Source organism: Protobothrops mucrosquamatus, unplaced genomic scaffold (assembly GCF_001527695.2).
Source record: "Protobothrops mucrosquamatus isolate PMUCROS unplaced genomic scaffold, P.Mucros_1.0 scaffold_257, whole genome shotgun sequence".
Classification (NCBI taxonomy): Eukaryota; Metazoa; Chordata; class Lepidosauria; order Squamata; family Viperidae; genus Protobothrops; species Protobothrops mucrosquamatus.
This window is the reverse complement of record NW_015386333.1, coordinates 1,725,000-1,750,794: the sequence shown is the minus strand read 5'-3', so window position 1 is coordinate 1,750,794 and position 25,795 is coordinate 1,725,000. Positions and strand designations below refer to the sequence as shown.

The 25,795-nt window shown below is 43.3% G+C and overlaps 1 protein-coding gene across 1 annotated transcript in view; it reads left to right on the top strand.

Moving 5' to 3' along the window:
* The window catches only part of LOC107302387 (cytochrome c oxidase assembly protein COX18, mitochondrial), a 46,895-nt gene extending 27,333 nt beyond the window's left edge, over nucleotides 1-19,562 (top strand). The window contains exons 4-6 of the mRNA XM_015831487.1: nucleotides 12,997-13,118; nucleotides 17,292-17,399; nucleotides 18,595-19,562. Of these exons, the coding sequence (XP_015686973.1) occupies nucleotides 12,997-13,118; nucleotides 17,292-17,399; nucleotides 18,595-18,762 (398 nt within the window). The 3' untranslated portion in view covers nucleotides 18,763-19,562. The remainder of the gene's footprint in view (nucleotides 1-12,996; nucleotides 13,119-17,291; nucleotides 17,400-18,594) is intronic.
* The last annotated feature ends 6,233 nt before the right edge of the window (nucleotides 19,563-25,795 follow it).

The following is a 25,795-nucleotide window of genomic DNA, read 5'->3' as shown; positions in this document are numbered from 1 at the left end:
AAGCCTGGCAAGGAAATGGGTCATGCAGATGCATTGAGTAGGCTGCCATTGCCTACTGTGGAGCCTGATCCCGCTCCTGCTGTACACATATTGTCCATTCAGGAGTTGCCTGAGTGTCCCCTCAATGCTAGGGATGTGGCTGCTGAAACTGCCACTGACCACACGCTCAAACGCGTGCTGTCATGGGTGCTGTCAGGTTAGCCTGACAGGTGCCCTGCGGAAGATTTTCAACGTTTTTGGGTCAAGAGGCACGAGTTTTCCACTTTCAATGGCTGCCTCCTCTGGGGATCGAGAGTGTGATCCCGGCCTCCTTGAGGGCTAGAATCTTGATTTCATTACATGAGGGCCACCCTGGAATCGTCAGGATGAAGGCACTTGCGCGCAGCCATCTGTGGTGGCCTGGCATTGATCGGGCCATCGAGGCCCAGGTACATGGGTGTCATACATGCCAGCAGTCCAGGCCTGAAATGCCCCAGGCCCCTGTGCACAGGTGGGAGGAAACACACACTCCATGGTCTAGAATACATATAGATTACGCTGGGCCCTTTCAGGGACAATTCTTCCTGGTTGTTGTTGATAGCCATTCCAAGTGGCTGGAGGTCGTGCCTGTGTCTTCTACCACAGCTGCCAAGATTATTCAAGTGTTGAGAAACATTTTTGCTGCACACGGGTTGCCAGATGTTCTGGTGTGAGATAACGGTCCTCAATTTACTTCTACTGAGTTTCAGGGATTTCTACAGGCCAACATGATCCGCCACGCTGCTTCGGCTCCTTTCCATCCTTCCACCAACGGTCTGGCTGAACGGATGGTCCGCGTCACCAAGGACGCCCTCAAGAAGCTGACCTACGGCAATTGGCATCACAGGTTGGCTGACTTTCTTCTAGCCCATCGTACTACTCCGTGCACTGCCACGGGTAAGTGCCCGGCCGAACTCCGTTGGGGTCGTCGGCTCGTGACTAAATTGGACAGGCTGCATCCGGAGCGTGTAGCTTCACAGGTGTCTCAGCCACACCCACCACGGGTCCTGCGTGAAGGTGATCCTGTCCGGGCCAGGAACTACGGGCCTGGACACCTCTGGGTCCCAGCTGTGGTCTGCAAGGTCTTGGGGCCTCTGTCCTACGAGGTGTCCCTGGACAGCCGCGTTCTTCGCTGCCACATTGATCAACTACATGTGAGGCGGGACTCGCCTGGGGTTCCTCCTCAGTCTCCTCTAGGGGGGGAGGAGGAATGGGGAATGCATTCTGGGAATCAGAATCAGCTGCCAACAACGGTTGTGGGGAACAACACGGGTACTCAACACCCAAGTTCCACAGGTGATTCAAGTAGCAATTCATGGGGAAGGGGGCACACAGACACCCCCACACACACTCCAGCCTGGGAGTCCCACCGGAGGTATACTAATTATCCACACCTCACAAACAATACTCCAGACACGGAGAATAACTGGGAGCATACTCACAACTCACAATATGCAAGAGAGCAGGCAAAACAAAGGGGAAACATGTCCTTTGCAGAAATGGCTCATAGAAGGATGTCCCCACGCATAAGGGCTAACAGGGAGGCATCCCTAGACCCTATCACTACAGAAAGGAGCCAGGAAAACCACACTCCGTCAGGAAACACGGAGATGAGTTCAGAGGGGTTGGAAAACTCCATAGGTGGTAGGTCAACCAGGTATAGCGATCAACAGAGTCTTGACTTCTCGAGCCTAGGAGACGGGCAGGAAGGTCAAACAGAAGTCACAAGACAACCACAGGGCAATTCACCTAGTGTGGGAAGCAACGGGGAAAACACTACAAGTTCCCCAGGTCCGAGAAGGTCGCTAAGGGTCAAAGGCCCTCCCAAATACCTTGCAGATTACGTGCGGTGAGCATGTATATATTAATAACTTGAATTAGAGGTCCAGGCTGGTTGACTTTATGGAAGCGATGTTGGGGCCATCGGGTCTCAGTACGACGGAACAGCCCCACACCTTACACACACAATGTGACCTTAATACAACAGTATTTATACAAATCATTATTATGATGGCGTCCATGTTGGGCGCAGTATTATTTCATCTAGGGGGAAGGGGTGTTGTGTCCTGAGCCTGCAAAAGCAGGCTCGGGACGTTGCAAGAGTCCCGGGCATTTGCAAAAGCTGCCCGGGACCAGACTGAGTGGCGCCGGCCTTACGCGCATGCGCAAGGCGGGAAAAGACCGCCTTGTGATTGGTTGGAAATGCCCGGGGATCAGAAGGTATAAATAGAGGCCTGCGTGCCTCTGCTCGGGTTGTTCGTAGTTTGGAAGCAGAGAATAAAGACTTGTTAGAAATGCTTCGTCTCAAGCGCCATTATTCTCCGGACTTAACAAAGACCACCTACAAAAAATGAAATGGATATCCCATACTCAACTCGAAATGGTAAAAAAACATCTCTAACACCTGTTCTCAAAGGCTTTAGTTTGATATACTATCAAGAAAATATGGATGAAGATCAGAAAGAAATTCTCTCCATGCTGAAATCAATACAAGAGACTATTGCTTTAGCTCATGATGAGACTAGAAATAACACAAAGGAGATAAAAGAACAATTTTATAATCTAAATTTACAAACTCAGAGTATGACTACAAAGAAGGAACTAGCAACCCAGAAAATAGAAAGAAAACTAGAGGAAGCAGATTGAGGACTTAAAGGAAGAAACCAACTGACAGATTCAGACAACTGAAGAACTAGAAGACGGAGCAATAATATCGGAAATGAAAAAGACATCTTACCAAGCAAGAATTCAGGACATATTCGAGGAGAAGGAAGAACTGATTCAATGGAAGATAGAGCTGTTAGGAGAACTCTGGAAAATTGGAGAAAGAGGGAGGCTGTTTAATGAATATCAATGGGTTCATTCTTTCAAAAATACTTTAACCAAATGGCCTTTCTTATTCTAAACAATATACACAAAAATAGAGGAAAAATTACTTGATGATTCAAATGCACTGACTTGGAAAGTTAGTTGACAAAGGAAGAAAGCTAGAGTAAGACTGAAGAAAATAGAGGTTTTGATTCATTAGATGGGATATTATATTATTAACTAGATGTTTGAATATGGTGCAGAATAGATAATTGCTAGAAATAGAAGTACTATTATAACTAGAAAGATAAGATTTGTAACTAGAATGTTAGATTTTGGTATAAGAAGGGAAACAGGAAAACGCTAACAAGTTTGAATAAGGGAAGCTTTTGGTTACCCAAATATAAATTACTTTGAAATTATAAACAATAGAGACATTTTGAACACTGATGGGAAATTAAAATTAAAAAAGCGAAAGCAGGATATTTATTGATTGAGCATATGGATATTAAGTGAAAATGCAATTAAGATATGTTTTGATTAGAAAAGTAATCTAAAACTGATATTATTGATATGAGAAAAATGTAACAAAGATGTTGATATTCAATTGTATATTTACTAATAACAATTAGAATTGTATTTGCTTAGTGCGGGAAAATAGGTACTACTGGAAGAAGATAGGAAATATTTGATGGTACAATATTGGATCTAGATTGAAGAAGATAATATATACCATTGAATTATTAATGGACTCAGACAACACATCTGTTAAGTATTTGATTGTAAAAATAGAAAATTAATAAAGTATTTGTAAAAAGTATAATGTTTGGAAAACATCATCAGACATAGATGGCAATTAGGTGGTGAACCTATTGAACAGGTTAACACCTTCTTATATTTAGATGTAACTTTTTCCAAGACTGGATGTTGAATTTGCCATCATCAACGGAATGTACTTGGAGCAAAAGCTCATTTGAATTTACTGCTTAAATTAAACAATCATAGTTACCCAGGGTCCCTATCCCCATTAATTAAAGTATATAAAGCCAAGGTTATTCCTATGCTCTTGTATGGAGCAGAGGTTTGGGGTCTACATTCTGCTATATTAGAACAAACAGTCCCAGCACCTGAGATGTATTTTAGGTGTATATCTAAGGACATCTGCAGCAGTTAGAGCTGAATTATACATTTCATGCACTGTCTAAAATCAGAGCATATAATTACTGGTACAAAATAAATGAAATGGAGATTGATAGACTCTCTAAGTTATGTTTAGTAGAGCAGATAAAATCACAATTACAAACCTCTTGGATTACTAAACTGACAAATTTTGTAAGAAGCTGTGGTCCTCTTGTCTCTTGTGCAACAGTAGAACAAGTTAAAAAAAAGCTGCTCAAAGAATCATGGACATAGAAGCACAAATGATATAGCCACTTTTAGTAAGGCTGGTAACTTAAAATGGCTGAATAAATAAACTTACCGTACTTTTCAAACAGACAGCTATTTAAAGTTATAATTGCCTAAACATTTTAGGGAGATATTTATGTGAGCAAGATTCAAACAGCTTGATACAATGGTCAGATATGGGAGGTTCCATTCTATACCATATAATGGACATATCTGCATTTGCGGAGCGGTAGAGGTAGAAGACGTGACTCACATACTATTGATTATTGTTTGTATAAGGGTGAGAGACAAATACCTTGGTTTATATATTAAATGAATGACCTATTGGGAACCCCATATTAAAACAACATATCTTATGTGCGGCTAGAATCTGAAAACAATATTTAACATGGCAGTACTTGAATAAAATGGTTTGGTTGAGATTGGCATATGTTAGCCTGATTGGGGTAGATTGTAGGGGTGATACTGAGATACAATTTTATCTTATTTATTAAATTATTGTATTTTATTTCAATTTCATTTTAAATTGTTTTTATAGGATTTTATTAATAATTTGTGTTTGAAAGTCTGTATTTGATATGGCTTATGGGCTAATCAATAAACTAAACTATACAAAATCCTTGATTTACAACAGCAATTAGGACCAGAAATTTCCATTACTAAATGATGCAGTCATACACTGAATCCCTTGATCATTAAGCAATTTCCTGCCAGCTTTCTACAATCAAGTCACATATATATAAACTAACAGATTTAATATGAATATAGTATAGTAAAAAAAATTAAAAGTACTTTGAATATATGTTTAGAAATTCAGATTTAACTGTTTGAAAATCAGTCTAACCCTTTTGATAATCCTAGGACAAACAACTAGTGTCCTACATTTTTGGGAGGATAGGTGGGCCAAGGCCTGAAGGTGTTTTCCATCATTGGATTGGTCCTCTGGAGTGGTTCCTGTGGGAAGTGTATTTTATTAAAATTCCCAAATTTCTAAAACCAGAGCTTTTCTCCAAAGAATTTTGGGGATTGATACCCGATGATATCTAACTTCTTTCTGTATTTTTTATTGTAATTTTAATTCGCATTGTTACTGTTTTTATGTATGCTGCCAAAAGTGTAGCAATTGCTGCAGGGTATAAATGCGATATTTAATATGTAATTATTTATATAATATGTCTGTAAATATGTAATTTATATAATATGTATATAAGTATGTACATGTTATGCGTAAAACAGCTCTTCATAATATAGATTTGAATAAGAAATGAAAGAAATGTAATTTCTCCAGCACTGGAGATGGAGGATCCACCCATGGGTTGAGACTGTATTCCTGCCCAATCAGATCAAGTCAGCCAAAGTTGTCACGCCCTGTCCTTGGACCTATGCCCAGTCTTGACTTGATCTTGCCCAAGAACAGGACGTACAACTCTGGCTCTTAGGTACAGTCTGATCTTTTAGCAGATTAGTAAATTATTATAATTGGATTTTCAAAATTTTTTCTCTAGGTTCACAGTTCTCCTGTCAGCTCTGAAGTGGGGGGGATTAATCGGGAGGTAGAAGGGGATCCCTTCTTTCTCCCCTCCCTCCAGGAGCTCACAGCTTTGAACTGAGGAATTTAGAATCACGGAATCTAAATTTCATACATTTCAAAAATCAGGAGCAGTTAGGAAATTTTAGAGGGCCAGCTCTCTTTTTTCCTTCCGCGAGTTTTTTTCGGCAAAGCCGGAAAGCGACTTGCCCTCTCATTACGGGGATTGCGGCTGCATCCCCGGGGAGGCCAACTTCGCAGAGAAAGATTTTAGCAGCAAAAGCTTCTCGCTCGTACATTGCGGCTGCTATGCTCCTGGGGATTGCGGCTGCAGCCCCGAGGAGACGATTTTCGCGGAGAAGGCCTTCGGCGCCAAAGGCCTTCCTCTTGCAAATCGCGACTGCGACGCTACGAGGAAAGCAGTTTGTTAGGGAGGCTTTAAGGCCTGAGTTTATTGCCAGCCGATTTTCAGCCGTTTGCTTGTCCTTCTTTCCGGATTGGAAAACGGACAAGAGGAACTGAACTAGGCGGCCTGTTTGCTGTTAGGCGGATGATCGCGGAGCGGTTAACAGCCGTTTCGCTCCCACAGGACTCTCGTCAATTGTCAACTGTCAAATTTTGACAGTTCGTTCTGGCGCGGCCGCCATTTTGACAGTGGGGCGCAAGGACACAGAGAGTGGGCTAGAGGCCAATTTGGACATTATTACTCATATGTTCGCCCCCCTTGGGGAGAACGGGCCTTTGGGGGACAGAATTCCTCAGCAGAAGCATTTAATTTCCGCATTTTAGGTTTGCGATCTAATCCCCTCAGGACTGGCTGCCATTTTAAGAACGGCGGCCATTTTGACTGCAAAAGTTCCATCACCATTTCTCACAGGCCTTCTGGGCTGGTTCAGTTGATTTAAGAGACTCCTTTCTCCCTAGCTTGGTGCCTCCTGGGTCAATTTAGTTGGCAGCCCCTGTTGTACAACGGCAGCCTCTTGTTGCAAGGTTTATTATTAGATTCCATACTCACTGGAAGTATTTTGGCGTGCATCGGTTTTAGTTACTTCCAGTACTTTCAGAGGACTTACGGTGACCCCTCAGAGCACCGGTCCTTGTTTGTGACACGTTTGCCACGGGCACCAGGCACTCCCATAGCGTGTCTGTCGTCCTGTGGATACATCAGGACCTGGGTCCCTGGCGTCCTTTGGAATTGCGTCCGGTCGCACCCAAGGTGATAATTCCCTCTAGATACCGGAGGCCCCACTTGAGCCCCTGCGCTATCAGAGGATGGAGAGTATGGAGTCCCTCGAGAAGGAGGTCGTGTCCCCTTCAATGGCCGTCTTAAACGCTATGCCATCTCATCTGGAGGGATCAGACAAGGCTGTGCTAAATACTAAGGCAAAGTCTGCAAAGAAAACTTTAAAGGGGGCAGATAAGCACGCCACCAGGAGACACCAAGCCCTGGAAAGAGAGTTTTCTAGGGCGCAAAAAATAGCCCGACTGGACAATTCTCAGACTGGGGGGCGGGTGCAAGAGCCCCAGAGTCCACTTCCTCAGTCGCATCACTGTATACCAGAGGCCACTTTCACTCCTACAGCGGCTGGACTTCGCCAGACCGAACTTTCTTGTCCTTCAGAGGAGCGATTGTCCATGTTGATTGCTCAGGCAGTGGACCGCGCTCTGAACGCTAGGGCAGTTCCTAAGCCTCCAGTCATAGTTCCCCCTCCTACCCCACTTCAGACAGATGAACCACAGTCCGGCCCCTCTTCACCTGCTGAATCCTTGTATTCTGAGGGATTGTCGCTACCTGATCAGGGCTCTGACCAGGAGTTTCCAATGTCTGAGGAAGAAGAACAGTCGGCGGACGCTCCGGCGCCCACTGGAATGTTCCACCCTTCGGCGTTTGTTACGTTGCTCCGCAAGGTCTCTTCCACCGCACACCGTGGTTCTGAGCCCCCTTCCACAACAACTGCTGTTGCTCCCGATTCGGATCTTGATCCAAATTTTATTGAACCGGTGGCAGCTCAGCACCGGATCCCATGTCCGCCCATGTTTCTAACTGCGGTTAAGAAACAATGGGCGTTACCAGCCTCCTTTCCCCTTCCGAGTTCCACAGACAAAAAACTGTTCAACGTGGCCAAGGAATTGGAGGACGCGCTGGAGGTCCCTGAGGTGGACGAGCCTTTCGGACCATTGATTTCTCCAACAGCCATAGCGGGGGATGTGTCGGAAGCATTGAAGTCGGAGGACCGTAAGTGCGAGTTGTCTTTTCGCAGGATCCACCAGGCTTCCGCTTGGGCCATTAGGGCAACGACCTCAGCGTCGTTTTTCACTAGAGCAGCCCACCGTTGGCTAAAACAACTGCAGGCCCGCACCCCCAAGGATGATGTCTGCTCTCAACAGGACATCAGTAAGATGGTGGCAGCTATGGAGTATGCCTCGGATGCTACGCTCCAGGCAACTAAGTTTGCTTCCAGAGCCATGGCTTCAGGGATCACCAGTCGACGCATGCTTTGGCTTAAGCATTGGCATGCTGATGCCAAATCCAAGTGGCGTCTGTCCTCTGCCCCGTACCAGGGTGGTAAATTATTTGGTGAGGCTTTGACTCCTTATCTCTCGGAGAATAAGGATAAGCACAAAGTACTCAACCATATACTTAAGAAATTTGACAGGAGGCAAAATTATGTCACCCGTAGGCAGTCCTTTCGGGGGGGGATAGGTATAATTATTCAAACTCTTTTCGTCCTTTCCCACCCAGACCGGAACGACAAGAAGGGCAGTTTGACAGGCCGGCGAGCAAGCCCAGGCAACAATACCAGGGCAATCAGGGGAAGCGGCCCTTTCGGGGGAGCGGCCGGCCATTTCGTCGCTCCAGGTGACTCCCCGGCAACAGGACTTCCCATAGGGGGCAGACTGTCGCTATTCTTCCACCAATGGGAGGCCACCACCATGGACAAGTGGGTTCTGAACACATTAAGGTCCGGCCTCTACCTGGAGTTCATCTCCACACCTGCAAACAGGTTCATTTCTTGCCCATTCCCCCGAAACCTGACCAAAAGAAAGCTGATGAGCCAGGCCATCCAGCATCTTCTGGAAATAAGGGCCGTAGAAACCGTTCCGGTGGACCAGAGAGGTCGGGGATTTTACTCCATCCTCTTTGTCGTTCCAAAACCATCAGGAGGATGGAGAGCCATCCTGGATCTAAAAAATTTGAATCATCATATAAAATATCAAAAATTCAAGATGCAGACGCTCCGCTCCATTTTGGGGAGCGTGAGGAAGGGAGACTTCCTGACATCCATCGATCTCACGGAAGTGTATCTCCATATCCCCATCTCTGTCGATCAACGGCGGTTTCTACGGTTCAGTTACAAGGGAGGACATTATCAATACAGAGCTCTACCCTTTGGCCTCTCGTCGGCCCCCAGGGTGTTTACCAAGATCCTGGCGGTCCTGGCAGCTCGCCTTCGGATGGTACCGATCAGGGTCCAGTGTTACCTGGACGACATCCTGATCCAGTCAACCTCCGACCACTCGGCACGACAGGATCTCGACTGGGTAGTACAGCTGCTCCAGGATCAAGGGTTCTCGGTAAACTTCCCCAAGAGTCATATGGTCCCCACGACTCGGCTATTGCATTTAGGGGCCGTCATAGACACCAGGGAATGCCGGGTGTATCTGTCTCAGGAACGTTTGACCAACCTGAGAAAATCCATCCGCCAAGTTCGCAAGGGGCAGAAGGTTTCTCTACTCAGCCTTTCCAGGGTGCTAGGACAGATGATATCAGCCATAGACATAGTGCCGTGGGCCAGGCTACACTCCAGGGAATTGCAGTGGTTCCTACTCCCCTTCCAGAGGCAGAACATCAGTGCCTCTCAGAGAAGGGTGAGGCTTCCATCTCAGACCTCGCTTTCCCTCAAATGGTGGCTGTCCCCAGCCGTCCTCAGAGGGTCGTTGTTCAAGGAGCCGGAGCGGCTCCTCCTCACGACCGATGCCAGCCTCTTTGGATGGGGGGCGCATCTTCATTCCCACTGGGCACAGGGCCGTTGGTCTCATTCAGACCTCCGTCACGACATCAACTGGTTGGAACTGAGGGCCGTACATCTAGCTCTCCTTCACTTCCACAGCCAGGTCAGGAGGCGTCATGTACTTGTCCTCACGGACAACATGACGGCCAAGGCTCATATAAACAGGCAGGGGGGCACTCATTCTCGAATCCTTCTGAACGAGGCATTAATATTGGGGACCTGGGCAGAGCACAACCTAGCGTCCATCAAGGCCGAGCACATCGCGGGGAAGGACAATACCCAGGCAGATGTCTTGAGCAGAGCGACAATAGACCACTCAGAGTGGAGGATTCACCCGAGGGTCTTCAAAGAGATCTGCCATCGCTTTGGTCTACCTTTAGTGGACCTATACGCCTCGCCGGCCAACACCCAGCTCCCCCGCTTCTTCTCCCACTTCCCGGCTCAGGGAGCGGAACAGGTAGATGCGCTGCGCTCTCCATGGCCTCGGGGTCTGCTGTATGCTTTCCCGCCTCTCCCTCTTCTCCCGGCGGTGGTACGCAAACTGCTCCGGGAAGGCGCGGAGATTCTACTGGTAGCCCCGTATTGGTGGTTTGCCGACCTGCTGGGTCTCTCCACAACAGATCCGTGGAGGATTCCGCCAGACAGGATATCACTCAGTCAGGGAGCCATCCTTCATCCGGATCCCCAGTGGCTGCAGCTAGCCGTCTGGCACTTGAGCGCAACTATTTGTCGAGGCAATCTTGCTCTTTAAGAGTCATTGAGGTTATACAGGCATCCCGTCGCCCATCCACGAATCGCATCTATGAGGCAACGTGGAAAAACTTTTGTGCTTGGTGCGACAAACATAAGTTGGCTCTCTCACGACTCAATATTCCTATTATTTTGGAATATCTGTCGGACGGCTTGGACAAAGGTTTGGCCCCTAATACCTTGCGTAGGCAACTAGCTGCGCTCTCTACTGTTCTCGCCTGGGAACACGGAGGGTCGTTAGCTCACCACCCAATGATACGCTCCTTTCTTAAGGGGGCAGCTAACATCAGGCCACCGACAGTACATAGATATCCTTCCTGGGAGTTGCCCCGGGTTCTTAGGGCTCTAACAAGGGCGCCCTTCGAACCATTAGCATCGTGCGATATGGGTCACCTGTCTCAGAAGACAGCCTTTTTAGTGGCCATCACGTCGGCTCGACGTATATCAGAGCTAGCGGCACTGTCGGTCCGTAAGGATTTGTGCATTTTCCACCCGGACCGTGTGGTACTCCGTCTGGACCCTACCTTTGTCCCAAAGGTGAATTCCCTCTTTCACAGGAGCCAAGAGGTTATTCTACCTGACTTTAGCCCTGAACCATCGCGTACCCTGGAACGGCAATGGCATTGCTTAGATGTCCGCAGGGCGCTCCGTTACTATATTGCATGGACAGCGGGTTTCCGCACATCAGAAGCCCTGTTTGTCTCCTTTCACACCTCTTCCAAGGGTAGGAAGGTTTCCTCTTCCACCATTGGCAGGTGGATTAGGGCGTGCATCACCGAGGCATATCGAGCGGAGTCTTTGCCGGTTCCACGAGTGGTCACAGCGCACTCCACACGGAGCGCTTCCACATCTGCGGCTTGGGACACTCAAGCGACCATTGAGGAGGTTTGTAGAGCGGCCACATGGTCCACTCCGTCTCCTTTTATTCGGCACTACAAAGTCGATAAATTTGCCTCGGAAGAGGCTTCCTTTGGTAGGAGAGTTCTCCAGCAAGTAGTATGCCAAAGTGCCACACCGGACCGGTCTGCTTCCCACCCTCAGGGACAGTAGGCTTTGGTATGTCCCATGGGTGGATCCTCCATCTCCAGTGCTGGAGAAGGGGCGTTGTCTTACCTGAACGCCTTTTCTCAGCACGGAGATGGAGGATCCACCTCCCTCCCTCTGTTATAGGGTATTATTTAGCCTTGTAGGTAATTAGTGTATGAGCCAGTACGTCATCGATCAGTCAAGTGCTACGCTCGCGTCAAGACTGGGCATAGGTCCAAGGACAGGGCGTGACAACTTTGGCTGACTTGATCTGATTGGGCAGGAATACAGTCTCAACCCATGGGTGGATCCTCCATCTCCGTGCTGAGAAAAGGCGTTCAGGTAAGACAACGCCCCATCTCTTATTGAAACCAGTGCATGGGGAGGAGAGAAGTATAAACAATATCCAACATAATTATTCAAGTTTTAGTGCATTATAGTAGAGCAACAAGAGTTAATCAGCAAAAGCTATTTATTGAATATTATATACAGTTTTTTATCTGGTGCAGCAAAATGCTTTGCATAGTGAGCCAATTTGGTGTAGTGGTTAAAGCCTCAGGCTAAAAATTGGAGGACTATAAATTCTAATTTCACTATGGTTGCAAAGCTAGCAAGGTAACTTTAAGCCAGTCACTTTCTTTTAATCCTGGGAAGCAGGTAATGGCAAACCACTTCTGAAAGCTTGTCAAGAAAACTGCAGGGACTTGTCCAGGCAGACACCAGGAGTCAATACTGATTCAAAAACACTGCCTATATAGGCATGAAAACTGACTGACTCTCTCAACTCAAACCACCTTAAAGGGGTGTCGTTGTGAGGAATTAGGAGGCAGAAGCATTACTCTACGTGTGTGTGTGTGTCTGTGTCTGTGTGTCTTGTGTGTGTGTGACAGACAGACAGACAGAGATCCAATAATAATAAAGGTCTGTGTCTGACCTATTTACCTTGGAAGCTGTTGAATAATATTTAACATGTAAAACGTATAAGCATAATTATTAGTGAAGTTATGTAATTCAAAAATCTGAATTTAAGAGAAAAATTGCAGTGACTTCTCAACTATTGCTTTAGTCTAACCCAGGGGTAGGCAATCTTGGCTCTTTTATGACTCATGGACTTCAACTCCCAGAATTCCTGAGCCAGCCATGCTGAGGGGAAAGGGAGAGTTTCCAAGCTGAGCCACGCTGGCTCAGGAATTTTGGGAGTTGAGGTCCACGAGTCATAAAAGAGCCAAGGTTGCCTACCCCTGATCTAACCTATTGGTAGATCTAGCTCTATTGGTTATAGATCTAATTCAATAGGAAAGAGCCAACATCCAGAAGTTGCTGTTGCTAGTCCTTTTTGCAATTCCTAGTTTAAATTCATTGTATCCATTCTATATCAATGCTCTAAAGTATTTGCCATATTTACAATAAATAATAATATGCCAATTATTTGTGTATTTTCAACAGGGCTTTTAATTCAGCAGCAGTTTTCCACAGGAGGCATACTCTGGTTTAAGGATCTCACTTTACCTGACTCAACTTGGATTTTGCCAATCACTCTTGGACTTCTCAATCTACTGATAGTAGAGGTATTAGATCTATTATAAAATCATTGGGTAGATTAGATTAGAATTATATAGACAGAATATAATTTATTTATTCTGTCTATATAATTCTAAATTAATACTGGCTCCCCACAGTTTTCAAAACACTAAACAGGAAATATTTAGAAGTAAGCACAGTGTCTACAGTACCTATAGAATTAGAAACAGCCAATTATTAAACAAGTTATATTGTACAGAGAGGAGGATAACAGTAAATGAAATAAAGTTAATGCTGGTATTTGCACTCTTACCTTTCAGACCTTGGTGAAATATCAAGATGCTATCCCAGGAGCATCTTTATATTTAATTTTCATTTGGAAATTGTATGCTTTTGCTTGATTTCAATAATTCCTGACAAGATGAATGTTATAAGAAGTGCAGTGACTGCTGCTGCTGACTATATTGTAGATTTAAGATTCAGATAGCATCTTAGACATAGACATAATGTATTAAATTTGTATATTGTATGACTCTCAACAACTCTGAGCTGCTCATAAAAATTAAATAAATTACATTAAAATTAACAAATTGTAAACAAAATTAATATAGACGATGGTAAGTGCACTGAAGCTGTGAGAGGGATACTTAATAGTAACCAAGATTGGGTCAGACCATGTTCTAGTTTTCTTATTTTACCACATAGTGTCCCTCACTATGTTCATTGGAATGTGGTTGTGGGCGTCAATCAAAAAATGAGTTAAGTAGTTCTACTTTCTTCCTGTTGCTTGTCACCTTCTTGCCACTTTCTCCCACTAATGGACCAATCGTTTCCTTGACTTTTTTCTTGCTTTTTACATGTTGAAAGAAGCTTTTTTTGTTATCCTTGACTTTTGTCGCAAGCCTTAGTTCATTTTGAGCCTTAGCTTTCCTCACTTCATATTTGCTTTTATTCTTCCTTAGCTATGTGCCCCTTTCCATTTTTTATACTTGTCCTTGTTTATTATAAACAAGTTATCTAATTCCAGATCTCATAGACAGAATTTATCTTAATTTCCAGGGCAGATTGTATGTAGATAGTTGATCTAAATAACTAGATCAGGGCTTTTCAACCGGTGGTACACGTACCACCAGTGGTATTTTGGCACCTGGCAGGTGGCACGTGACCATTCTAGAGAAATGGTAACAGGGCAGAGAGGAATGAGCTGAAGCGGCGACAGCGCCACATAAGCCCGAGGGAGAAACAGCTGGAGCTGCAGGGCTGTCGGAGCTTGGCAGAAGCGCCAAGATCAGTGCCAGGCTCCAGCTGATCAGAGTTTCCGGAAGTTGGAGGTGCCACTGAAGAGGGGGGGGGGGAGGAGAAGATATAAAAGGTTTTGGCGGGAAAGGGGCAACGAGGGGCAGCCCCTGCCCCCTGTGTGCGTGAAGAGGAGGCGGCAAGCACCCGGCATCCCTGCTGACCATCTCTGCTGACCACTGAGAAAGAAAAAAGGTAAGTGAAGTACTTCCCTTTCCCCCAGGACACCAGGGCTCGTGCACTCGCCACCTTCTCTGTGCACCCCCGGGGGGGCAGAGACAATGGGGGGGCTCGCTGGCTTCAGGGCTGCCCCATGGATCTAAGGCTGAGCGCATTCCGGCTTTGATGGCCCCCACCGGTAGATCAGTGCCATGCCCGCTCGCTGACTTAGCCTCACGGCCACCAGGCTTCCCTTTCACTGGGATGCCCCTGCCTGCGTGGGATAGCAATGGCCGGCGGCAGCATGGCAACCAGCAGCGCTGGCAATCTCCCCACCTCCCATCATCCTTTTCTGAGCAGGAAGGAAGGAGGGAGGGAGGGAAATGCCCTGGTTTGAAGGAGAAAGCAATTTTGTGTTCTGTTTTGTCACAGACAGAACTTTGTTGGCAATCCAAGTTAACATTGGTATTCTTGAATTGTGAGCTCTTCAAGTGTCCCCTCCTTGTGTGTTGCCAGCAGCCATTTCCAGTGGGGAAAACAGGACAAAGCAGAGTGGGGAAAATATTTTCCTTTGCTATATTTCCAGTCTCAGTTAGACCAAGGCAGGGTCCCTACAAGGGAGCCCTTTAAGGATTATGTATTAATAGAAAAGCAACTAAACTACTTCTGTTCCTAAATGCTAACGCTGTGGCACATAAAAAACGGAGGAGCTCTGATCAACTATCTCAGCCACCATTTTGACAGTTTTGCTGTACTGTTGTCTATGGACGCCCCCACTAAATGCAAACATGGGATAAACAGCCTGGTTTGTTCTCAATCTTTTAAGTGGCCATAAACTACTAGCAAAAGTGGCATTTGATCACAAGGCAAGGAGGCATCGAGAAATATTTCCCTTTTGCATTTGAGCATCCAAGAAGGGACTGGAAAGGAGAAAGGGAAAGAGGAAAAGAAAAAGAAGGAAAGCGGGGAAGAGAGCAAGGAAGGAAAAAGAAGGAAAGAGGGAAAGGAAGAAAAAAAGAAAGAATGAAGAGGGAAGGAAAAAAAGAAAAGGGAAGAAGTAAGGAAGGAGATTATAATGAGAGGAAGGGAGGCTCTGAGGGAAGTCCTGCCTTAGTACTTGGCCACCAGCAGCCCTGCTGCCCTTTCGCCATCCCCTTGACCCTTCTTCCTGGCCTAATCTGGTGGTCTCCCATCCTATTGCAATGGATGCTTTTGTTATAAAGCCAGGTCTCCTCGCATGAAGAGGGAGTGGGCCTCCCTCTGACCCACACACTTTGGCCTCCTGCATCCACTCTGAGCAACCTGGTCAAGGAGAGTGAGCACAGTAGCAGCCTCGAGGAGGAGGTAAGTGCAGCCAGCGCCCCCTCAGGAAAGTGGGGCTGGACTGGGTTGAGCTGCAGGGTCCTAGTGCTCCAGGAGCTTGAGGACCGGGCTGGGTGCTTTCCCTCTGCTGCCCAGGGCTCTGGGCAGCCTGCACCACCATCTAGGAGTCCCCTGTGCAGCCCAAGAGGGACAGTGAGGCTCCTCTATTGGACCATGCCCTGGTGTCCACCTCAGTTCCACTCCACTCCACTGAAGACCCCTGGATCCCTCTCCCTAGCCCCGCCTGCTCCCCCACAAGCGCCCCCCAGCCATTGACTTTGCTTGTCAAAAGATTGCAAAAGGGGTCACATGACCCTGGGACACTGTGACCATCAGAAATATGAATCAATTGCCAAGCATCCAAATGTAAATCACATGACCCTGGGGGTGCTGCAACGGTCATAAGTGTGAAAAATGGTCATAAGTCACTTTTTAGTGCTGTTGTAACTTTGGACAGTCACTAAGTGAACTGTTGCCTGTACTTTATCACTTTGTTCGGGGTTTTTTGGTCATCAAGTTTTTGACTCCTTAGTTGACTGGTGGTACTCGAATATTGCCTTATCCTAAAGTGGTACAATCGGTGAAAAGGTTGAAAAGCCCTGAGCTAGATGGTTGCCTACATAGGTTTAATTTGTAGACCTGCAGTCCTTATCTCTGTAACGTTCATGTAGCTACATTAGGAACAAACTGCTTTAGTATGTGTGGATATCATTGCCAATGGTTATATATTTCTCATACTGTAGTGATTAACCTGAGTCCTTAGTTTGAAAATAGCTCAAACATTCCGGGTCATAATAATTGGCATAAATATGACAGCCTGTTGTGAGACTTCAAAACAAGTGACTACAAAATTCATTCACAGTACTAGATACAGAGTAATTTTGCCCAAAGAAAGGAAATTGTTTAAGTTGGCAGCATTTGTAGTTTTACATGTGATGAGTAGTTTGTTATAAAGAACACAATTGGAAATTTTAAAATGTTAATTTTGTAAATGAACTTTAAAAGATACTTGGTAAACATATTTTATGCTGTTAAAGGTTTGGTTTAATGAAAAAACATGGACCTAAAAATACATACAAAATCATAATAGAATGGGTTATGTCAATTGTACTTTAACTTCTTATTTGGCATCCATACCTCAGAAGATACATCAGTATTTTCTCAATTGTGCAAGTTAACTAAAATTTTACGTGTGATCATTTCTGTATTTCTATTGTGTTTGATTATCAAAATCTCTAATTCTTGACTTGTAATTCCCTGTCATAAGGCCCTCCATCATACTGTGGAATTCTATGGCTCTAAAAAAGTGTAAATATGGAAATAATCAGCTAATTTGTCCAGAATATTATTCAGTAAATATAATCCTAGCTGATTTCTTGCTGTTTCTAATTTTGTCTTTCCAGATTTTTAGTTTAAGAAAAACTGAAACATCCCGGTTTTGGAAGTATGCTACCAACTTTTTTCGAGCAGCCTCTGTGTTAATGATCCCCATTGCTTCAAATGTTCCATCAGTAAGTTTGTTAGTACAGTATATTATATTAGCTGCAAATGGTCTTTACTTCCAACAGTGAACGACTTGATCTAAATCTTAGGGGAATTATATTATTAAGAATATTGTTTTTCCTTTGCAAAATCAGTGGTTTGGCAGTTCAATTCCCACTGGCTCAAGGTTGATTCAGCCTTCCATCCCTCCGAGGTCGGTAAAATGAGGACTCAGATTGTTGGGGGCAATAGGCTGACTTTAAAACACTTAGAGAGGGTTGTAAAGCACTATGAAGCTGTATATAAGTCTAAGTGCTATTGTTATTTTAGATTGGTATTGCTAGCTTATCAATACTTATAGTGCTAAGTGTTTCCTATATTGTGTGACGGCTTAGTAGGGATTTGAATTCAAACCTTGTGCCCAACTAGTGATATATGTGCCACAGATGGAATTTGGAAATGATCTAGAGCAGCAGCCCCCAAAGTTTTGGGCACCAGGGACTGGTTCTGTGGAGAGAGGTTTTTCCACGGACCAGAGGGGGCATGGCTTCATATGCTGCCTGCATCCTGCAGATGGGGCTTTGCTTGTTTGCACAGCCCGATTTCTGGCATGCTGCAGAGCAGTGCCAGTCCATGGACCGGGGGCTGGGGACCTGATTTAGAGATCATAAAATAAGACGTTAAATCTTGCTGCACATTATTATGCATATTCTTTTGCCATATAAATGACCTACTTGGAGGAATGTCTTTTTGAGTCAGTCAAGGTAGGATCTAAAATTTATACAAGCTGATTAGTGATAAACGGTTGCGAATTTTAATGCTACATAACAAATGTGAAGAAAACAGTCTGACATATTAAAATCAATAATTTCAAATGCTGTGTGTAAACTATGGTTTACAAACCTCAATTTTTAAGATGGCTTCCTGTTTAGAAATTGCTGGATATTTCAGTCATATTAAATAGGATCTCATGGAACCATGGATTATTCACTATTCCTCATCCTAATATATGACACATAAAGATAAAATTAGAGGAGTATATACCTTGTTTATCATTCTGAATTCCTAGGAGGAAAATGGGATAACAATGTATTCAAGCTTTTTTTTTTCACTTGTGGACATTCTTAATGAGGGATGTTAAGGCGACTATTTATTTGGCAATAGTACTACTTTTATTCACTTTGTTAAAATTAGTATGTCCTTTTTCCTTTTCTTTTGTTTCAGATACTAGCTTTGTATTGGGTATCTTCCAGCTTCATAGGCCTTTCACATAACCTTCTGCTGCGCTCTCCTGCTTTCTGTAAATTATGCCATCTCCCTCGGACCAAGTCAGATTCAGACACTCCATACAAAGATATTGTTGCTGCTTTGTCCATGAAATATTTTAAGTGAAATATATGTTACTGAACCAAATGATTTTTTTTACTATATGAAATTGTATTAGGAAGCTAACTTTGATAGAGTGGAGAAAGTTTATGTCCCTTTCAGACAATTATTTTGTCAGCAAGTAGAAGACAACAGCCTTAGCTTTCAATTCAGTGCATGTTTTTAACTTATATGGAATTTCTGAAATCGTGCAGCTTTTTCTGAGAAATCATTTTCTTGTCTTGGTAGATGATGTAATTGTTTTAATATTATGTATTAATGTTTGTTTCTTAATCATGTTGGCAGCTTAAAATACATATTTTTCAGCATGCATATAATATGTTCATAAAATCATAAACTGGTTTTCATATATTTAAGAACTGACCTAAGAGAGAGAAAAACTCATTTCCTGTGTTCTAAGTGTTATGTCCTAGCCTCCGTGAGATGCTGACGTGCACATACATGCATAAGCAGACACCTGATTGTCAAACAGAAAAGAACTTTAGGGGTGGAAGTAAACAATAAAGCTCCAAATAGCTCCCATATCAGACTTTGGACTTCGTTGCAATTGACCACATTTCAGTCCAGACCTCCTCTAGAAAATAAGTTTCTTGCACCCATATTAGTCTAGATGAAGTGGTTAAATATATATTACTTTTACTTTTATAACACCTATGATAACTTAATTTTGTTGTGAGTTACACAGTGACAATAAAGATATTCTATTCTATGATGATTTACATTATTGTATTTAAGAAACATTTATTGAAATATTTTAGCAGTGGGTTATAAGTATGCAATTAGAAATCTGAGAGTTGGGGAATACATTACATAAGGGATGGTCATCTAAGTTTATGGGGAAAAAATCTTCCTTTCTTGAGCAACTTTGTTGTTTTCTAACAATACCAATAATTGACTTGTGACAATTGCCCAGTGTCTGTCTCTGCTTACAAAAAGTATTGGTTCTGCAGTTTTAGAAGCAGCTTTTTTAAGTATAGTTATATTGCTTTAACAGTTCATATACCAATCACAATTTATCTAGAAGAATGTAATGGAACTTATTATTAACAATGATAGTATATTTCTAATCATGTGGGATAGATTTTTAAATTTTAAGGAAAAGAGATGTTCATCAACCAGTAACCATTTTCTTCAATCTACATTAAACAGAAAAAGTCATCATTTGGCTTCATAGCTCTGTATAAAAAAGGGAAAATAAATTAGCTCAATACTTTAAAAACTCAATTGCTGAACTGGAATTTTGAAAACAGCATTAGATATAGATAATTCACAAAAAGTAATACCCCAAATACCTGCTGTTGCAATGAACAGGTTCCTCCATCCTTTTTTTGGCACATGTGGAATTTAATGTATTTTGAATGCATTTCTAATTTTTCTGATAAGCTTACTTTCACACATATATTGAAATAGACAAATATAATTGGTACATAGTTTTGAGCACTTTGCAGTGACTTAATCAGCTTAATTAACAATTATGGCATAGTGAGCCTGAAAGCTAATTTTCTATCCTTGGAGTATAAGAAAGCAACAGGAACTTAAAGATGCTTCACAAATAAAAAGGTTTTCCCCCTCAAACAAAACCAGCTGGGATTGTTCCAAACTTTTCAGCATCACAGATATAGCATCAACCAACCTTTCTGTAATCTAACTTCTAGAGATGCGACAAAATACCGCTGTGGCTGAGTTTGAGGATGCTGATTTATACAGTGGTGTTTAAAAGTTTGTGAATCCTTTTTAATGTTCAATATTTCTGCATAAATATGACCCGAAACATGACCTGTTCTATATACAAGTCTTAAAACTAAATGTTTTTGTTGTTCACTACTTTTTAATTGCAGCTTTTGGTTCGATTACTGCTTTATGTATATAATTTACCTTCATATATAAAGATACATATATAAAATGGCATACATTCACTGGCAGGGTCTTCTAATTTTAATATAGAGAGCTAAAAGCTTACAATTTTTTTTGTTAAATGTATCTTATTAGCCAGGTTATAAAACCTTCCATAGTAAAAAGTTTTGCTAGTGTCTATAGCAGCGATGGCGAACCTTTTAGAGACTGAGTGCCCAAACTGCAACCCAAAACCCACTTATGCATCGTCGAGTGCCGGGTGGGTGTGGCCCATTGGGTGGGTGTGGCCCATTGGGTGGGCATGGCTGCGGTGGTAACGGCAGACTGGGTGGGACTAAAAAGTTCAATCAATCAATTCCAACTTTGCAAGATCTTTTTTTTTTTCCGCGAAAAGTTGAAATTGACTGACTGAACCTTTTTTTTTTTTTGTACATGGCGGTGAAGACCTAAAGCGAAAAGGTTTTATAAAACCCAGCTGAAGGCCTAGGACTGGGGCGATGGCGCACGTGCCCACAGAGAGGGCTCTGAGTGCCACCTCTGGCACCCGTGCCATAGGTTCACCACCACTGTCCTAGAGCTAAAAGAATCTCATGTCCTATAAAGCCCTGTAAGGCTTTAAAACTTCTTAAAAATGCAAAAAACAAAAAAGGGAGCGTGGGAGTGAGACTTTGGCCACGCTCACTCTGGGAACTTTAGAAGAGATGCGGTTGGGCTGCGTAGATAGTCCTCAGGTTATGACCACAAATTGAGATGTTCGGTTCCTAAGCAAGACTCTCCAATGAGTCGTGCCCAATTTTATCACCTTTGCCATGGTAAACGAAAAAAATTGGTCGAAATTCCCTCGTGCAGTGGTTAAGTAAATCCAGTTTCCTCCATTGACTGCTTGTCAAAAGATCGCTGGGAAAGTCAGAAATGGTGATCACGTGACCCCTAGATGCTGTAACCCAGGGGTAGGCAACCTTGGCTCTTTTATGACTCGTGGACTTCAATTCCCAGAATTCCTGAGCCAGTGTGGCTCAGCTTGGAAACCTCTCCCTTTCCCCTCAGCGTGGCTGGCTCAGGAATTCTGGGAGCTGAAGTCCACGAGTCATAAAAGCCAAGGTTGCCTACCCCTGCTGTAACCAACATAAATATATTTTCCTTGCTGAGTGCCTGAAGGTTGATCATGTGACCCTAGGGATGCTACAACCATTGTGAAGTGGAAGGACTGGTTATAGGCCACTTTTTTTTCCGTGCTGTTGTAACTTCGAAATGTCGTTAAAGAATGACCTGTATGTGATTCTGAAATTCTTTTTTTTTTTTTCAACTTCTGAACAATAATTTGTTGATCGCTTTATTGGCTCTGGTCCTTTTCTTGAAAATCACCAGAGAATTTCAGGGAAATAAGCTACGCTGCGAAGCCAGAAAAGCTTATTGTAAGAAAGTAGCAGGAGCCATTTCTTCATGGATGCCAAAAAAAAAAAAATCAAAATGGATGTAGCCCTGTGGTGATCCAACGTTTGTCTTGCAAGAAAGTTTTCCCAGTCATAAAAAAGTATAGTTAGAAATACTGCCTGAAGCATCATGAAAGATTGAAACTTCATGTGCTCCTTCACAAACATCCTGAGATGTTTCAGAGTTCCCTCTAAGACAGTGATGGCGAACCTTTTAGAGACTGAGTGCCCCAAAACTGGCCCCGCCCCCACCCCGCCTGCCCGCAGGGCCACTCACCGCCTCCAGGGCCCACCGCAGATCATCCAACAGTGCCATGGCAGCCATTCCCTCTGCCCACGCCCCACATCAACTGAGCACGATGGGACATGAGGGCAGAGTCTTGTCTACGCTGCCTGGCTGCCATGTCCTTGGCTGCACTGCTCTGCGTGGGCCACGCTCGGGGGCAACTCTTATCCAGGAGGGCTGCTGGTGAGGAGGGGGTCACGGGGAGAGGCAAGGCTGGGGCAATGGCATGTGTGCCCACAGAGAGGGCTCCGAGTGCCGCCTCTGGCACCCGTGCCATAGGTTCACCACCACTAGTCTATAGTGTATCTCCTGGCTACTATCCATTGCAATGGATTTTAACTTCTGTCTTTACTTATATAGTCTCCATCTATTTGGAACCATATTTATTTCATTTATATATGGATTTATATCTCAAATTATTTTGTAAAAATAACTTACAGTGGCATTATTTATTAAAATTGTTGGCTGCCCATTTCACCATGAACATACTACTTCCTATTTTTCTCAACAACCCTGAGATAGGTTGGGCTGAGAGTAACTTGCCCAGTCACCTTTCATGCCTAAGGAGAGACTAGAACTCATGACCTCCTATTCTAATTTGGTGCCTTTACTAGACCAACTAGCTCTCAAAGACGATTTCCAAGTAACATATACTTGTTTCCAACCACCCCAGTAGACAATCTTTTCCCAAGACTTCAGAAACTGCCTGACCATCCTTGAGACCTAAAAAATATGACTTTTTAAGTGTGCTGTCTTTGATGAATATTCACTATCGCAAATAATTGAATAAAACACTGCCCACCAAAATCAACAGAAACTTTTGAATTAGGTCTCCTTGTATATCCTAGAACCGCAGCCAGTGAATTTCATTATGAATTGGTCTCTTCCTTGATTTTTGCAAGAATGAGGGCAACAGAGCTAGCTATTTGAAAACTTTAATAATAAATGTTAATATATTAAAATCAGTATTACATTGTTTTAGTGATATACCTGTGAATTTTAGTTGGTTGCTAGAGATTGACATACAATTGTGCAATTCTCACTTTGATATAATGCAACACAAAAACTAATCTGGAAAGTCTGTTAAGGAGAAGTATCTTGACAAAACTTTATATCTTCCATCAGAGTTACTGATTATAGGTGGGTTGTGTGTGTCTTCAGCATTTCAACATCACTAACAGAAGAGCAACTTAAGCAATTTTTATATTGGGAGCTGGGATGTACAGCATGGTGCATTTTAGGATAAGTACTCATCACATGTTCTCTGAAATTAATATTACAAATTATAATTTTATGCAGTTTTATGTGTATCCCATAACATGCTAATTAATCTTTTAAAAAATAGTGAATTCGTATCCAATGAACTACACAAAAATAATTCATTCAAACACACTGCCTTGCTACAATAATGGAGGACCATGAAATTTGTTCTTCAGCAGTTAGCACAAGGGGAAAAGTTTTGATTTCTTGGAATATCAATGCTGCAGCCATTCTTTCCATAATACTCAATGATTAATTGAAGTGCATGTTTTGTATGGCCTTTATCAGCATCCCTTCGTTGGATCCAGAAAAACTATGAAAAACTTTGAACTTGAGTGTCTTTCTCCCCAGCTTGACACTTAACCTTCTAGAATCTAGATACTGAGACAGCCTCAAGAAATGGTGGATGAGTTCATTCAATGGCTTCATATAGATGTGAAACAGAACAGACGAGTCTACGGCCTTGTGGTACACCAGATATCAGGGGTGCCAGTTTCAAATTCCCATCCCTCCAACATCAATTGGAACTGACAATGGAGAAAGAAAAGTATAGTGTCTCACAAATCTAATCCCTACAGGCAGGCAGTAGGATACCATGGCTGATACTTATCTAAAACTACTTAAGACCAAGAGCCAGCAAAATTATATTGCCCTCCTGGCTCCTCCATGGTTCATCCAAAAGGATGCCACTTTAGTCCTATATCCTGGCCTGAAACTTGTTTGAAAGGGGTTATCAGAATCAGAACCTTCGAATCTGTAACTGAACCACTTTCTCAGTAAGAAGAGACAGAGAAAAAGTTGTCCAATGGGTGCAGTGATCACTTCTTGAGGAAGGGACAAATCATCTCCTCCCTTAAAGTTGACATTACAGTTATCCACCACCTCCTGGGAAGGGCATGAATCCCATTAAAAAGTCATAAGGAACATGAATCTAATAAGCAAAGAATCAGATTAGACATCCTGAAGATTCTGCCCACTAATTTGGAAATAATAGGCACAAAATGCTTTTATTAATCTATTTTTATCTGTTATAATAAAAACAATGAAATGAAAAACAATTGTAGGGTTAAATACATTAAAAATACAGCAAAATGATCTTTTTGCATTGGGTTCATTAAAAGAATGAAGAACTAAGGATGATCTACCACTTCCCTATCTTATTTGTGGTTTTCTAACAAGCTGGCTATTAGAGTAGGGGTCCCCAACCCCCAGTCTGTGGACCGGTACCGGGCCGTGACATGCCAGCAACTGGTTTGCACAAACAAGCAAAGCCCCATCCGCGGAATGCAGCACACAAAACCATGCCCCCTCCTGTCCGCAGAAAAAACTTTCCACATAACCGGTCCCTGCTGCCCAAAAGGGTGGAGACTTCTGTATTAGAGTAGAAGGATGGAGAAAAGAAAACCACTGGAATTATCCTGCAAGCCTTTTTTTTAGAAAATCAACCAGAAAGTCATTCAAACATACAACCACATGGCTGGCACTGCATTACTTTATTTAAATGCTACAACAGATGAAGTATCAAATCATATTTTTGATCAGGCAACGCATTAAGGAATAAAATATGACTCAAGTGACTTATTCTTGCTACATTTATAGTTCATTCAAAAAGATTCTAATTTTGTCTGAGTTTAGTTACAGCATCTACATCACCATGCAAGGATTAACAATTCTCAGCTCTTAATAAGAATTGAACCCCAAATTATATCCATAAATAACTATTACAATGGATTGGAATCTTTTGCTACTAGAAATAATGGACTACTGAATTTTCACATTAAAATTGTGGCTAATAAATACATTATTCATAGTGCCTTAGCAATCTTTGTGGCAAGACTTCTTCCAAACTGTTTCAGAAACATTTGAAAATTGGCTTGCCCACAGTATTGATATGAATAAGTTCAAGTCATTATTGACTGGTGTCAATGACATTGGCTAGAAATGTCTGGACACGCAATCTGTTTTTCATATTCTCATGGCAACATGTGAACAATTAAGGATATGCAAAATATACCGTATATACTCGAGTATAAGCCGAGTTTTTCAGCCCATTTTTTGAGCTGAAAAATGCCCCCCTCGGCTTATACTCGAGTCAATATTTTTCCCCAGTTCTTTATGGACTTACAATATCCGAGCACCGTTTAAAGGGACGCCGAAGGCAGACGGTGCCCAACTGCGCGCCTTTCCCCCTTGGCGGGGTGGTCTT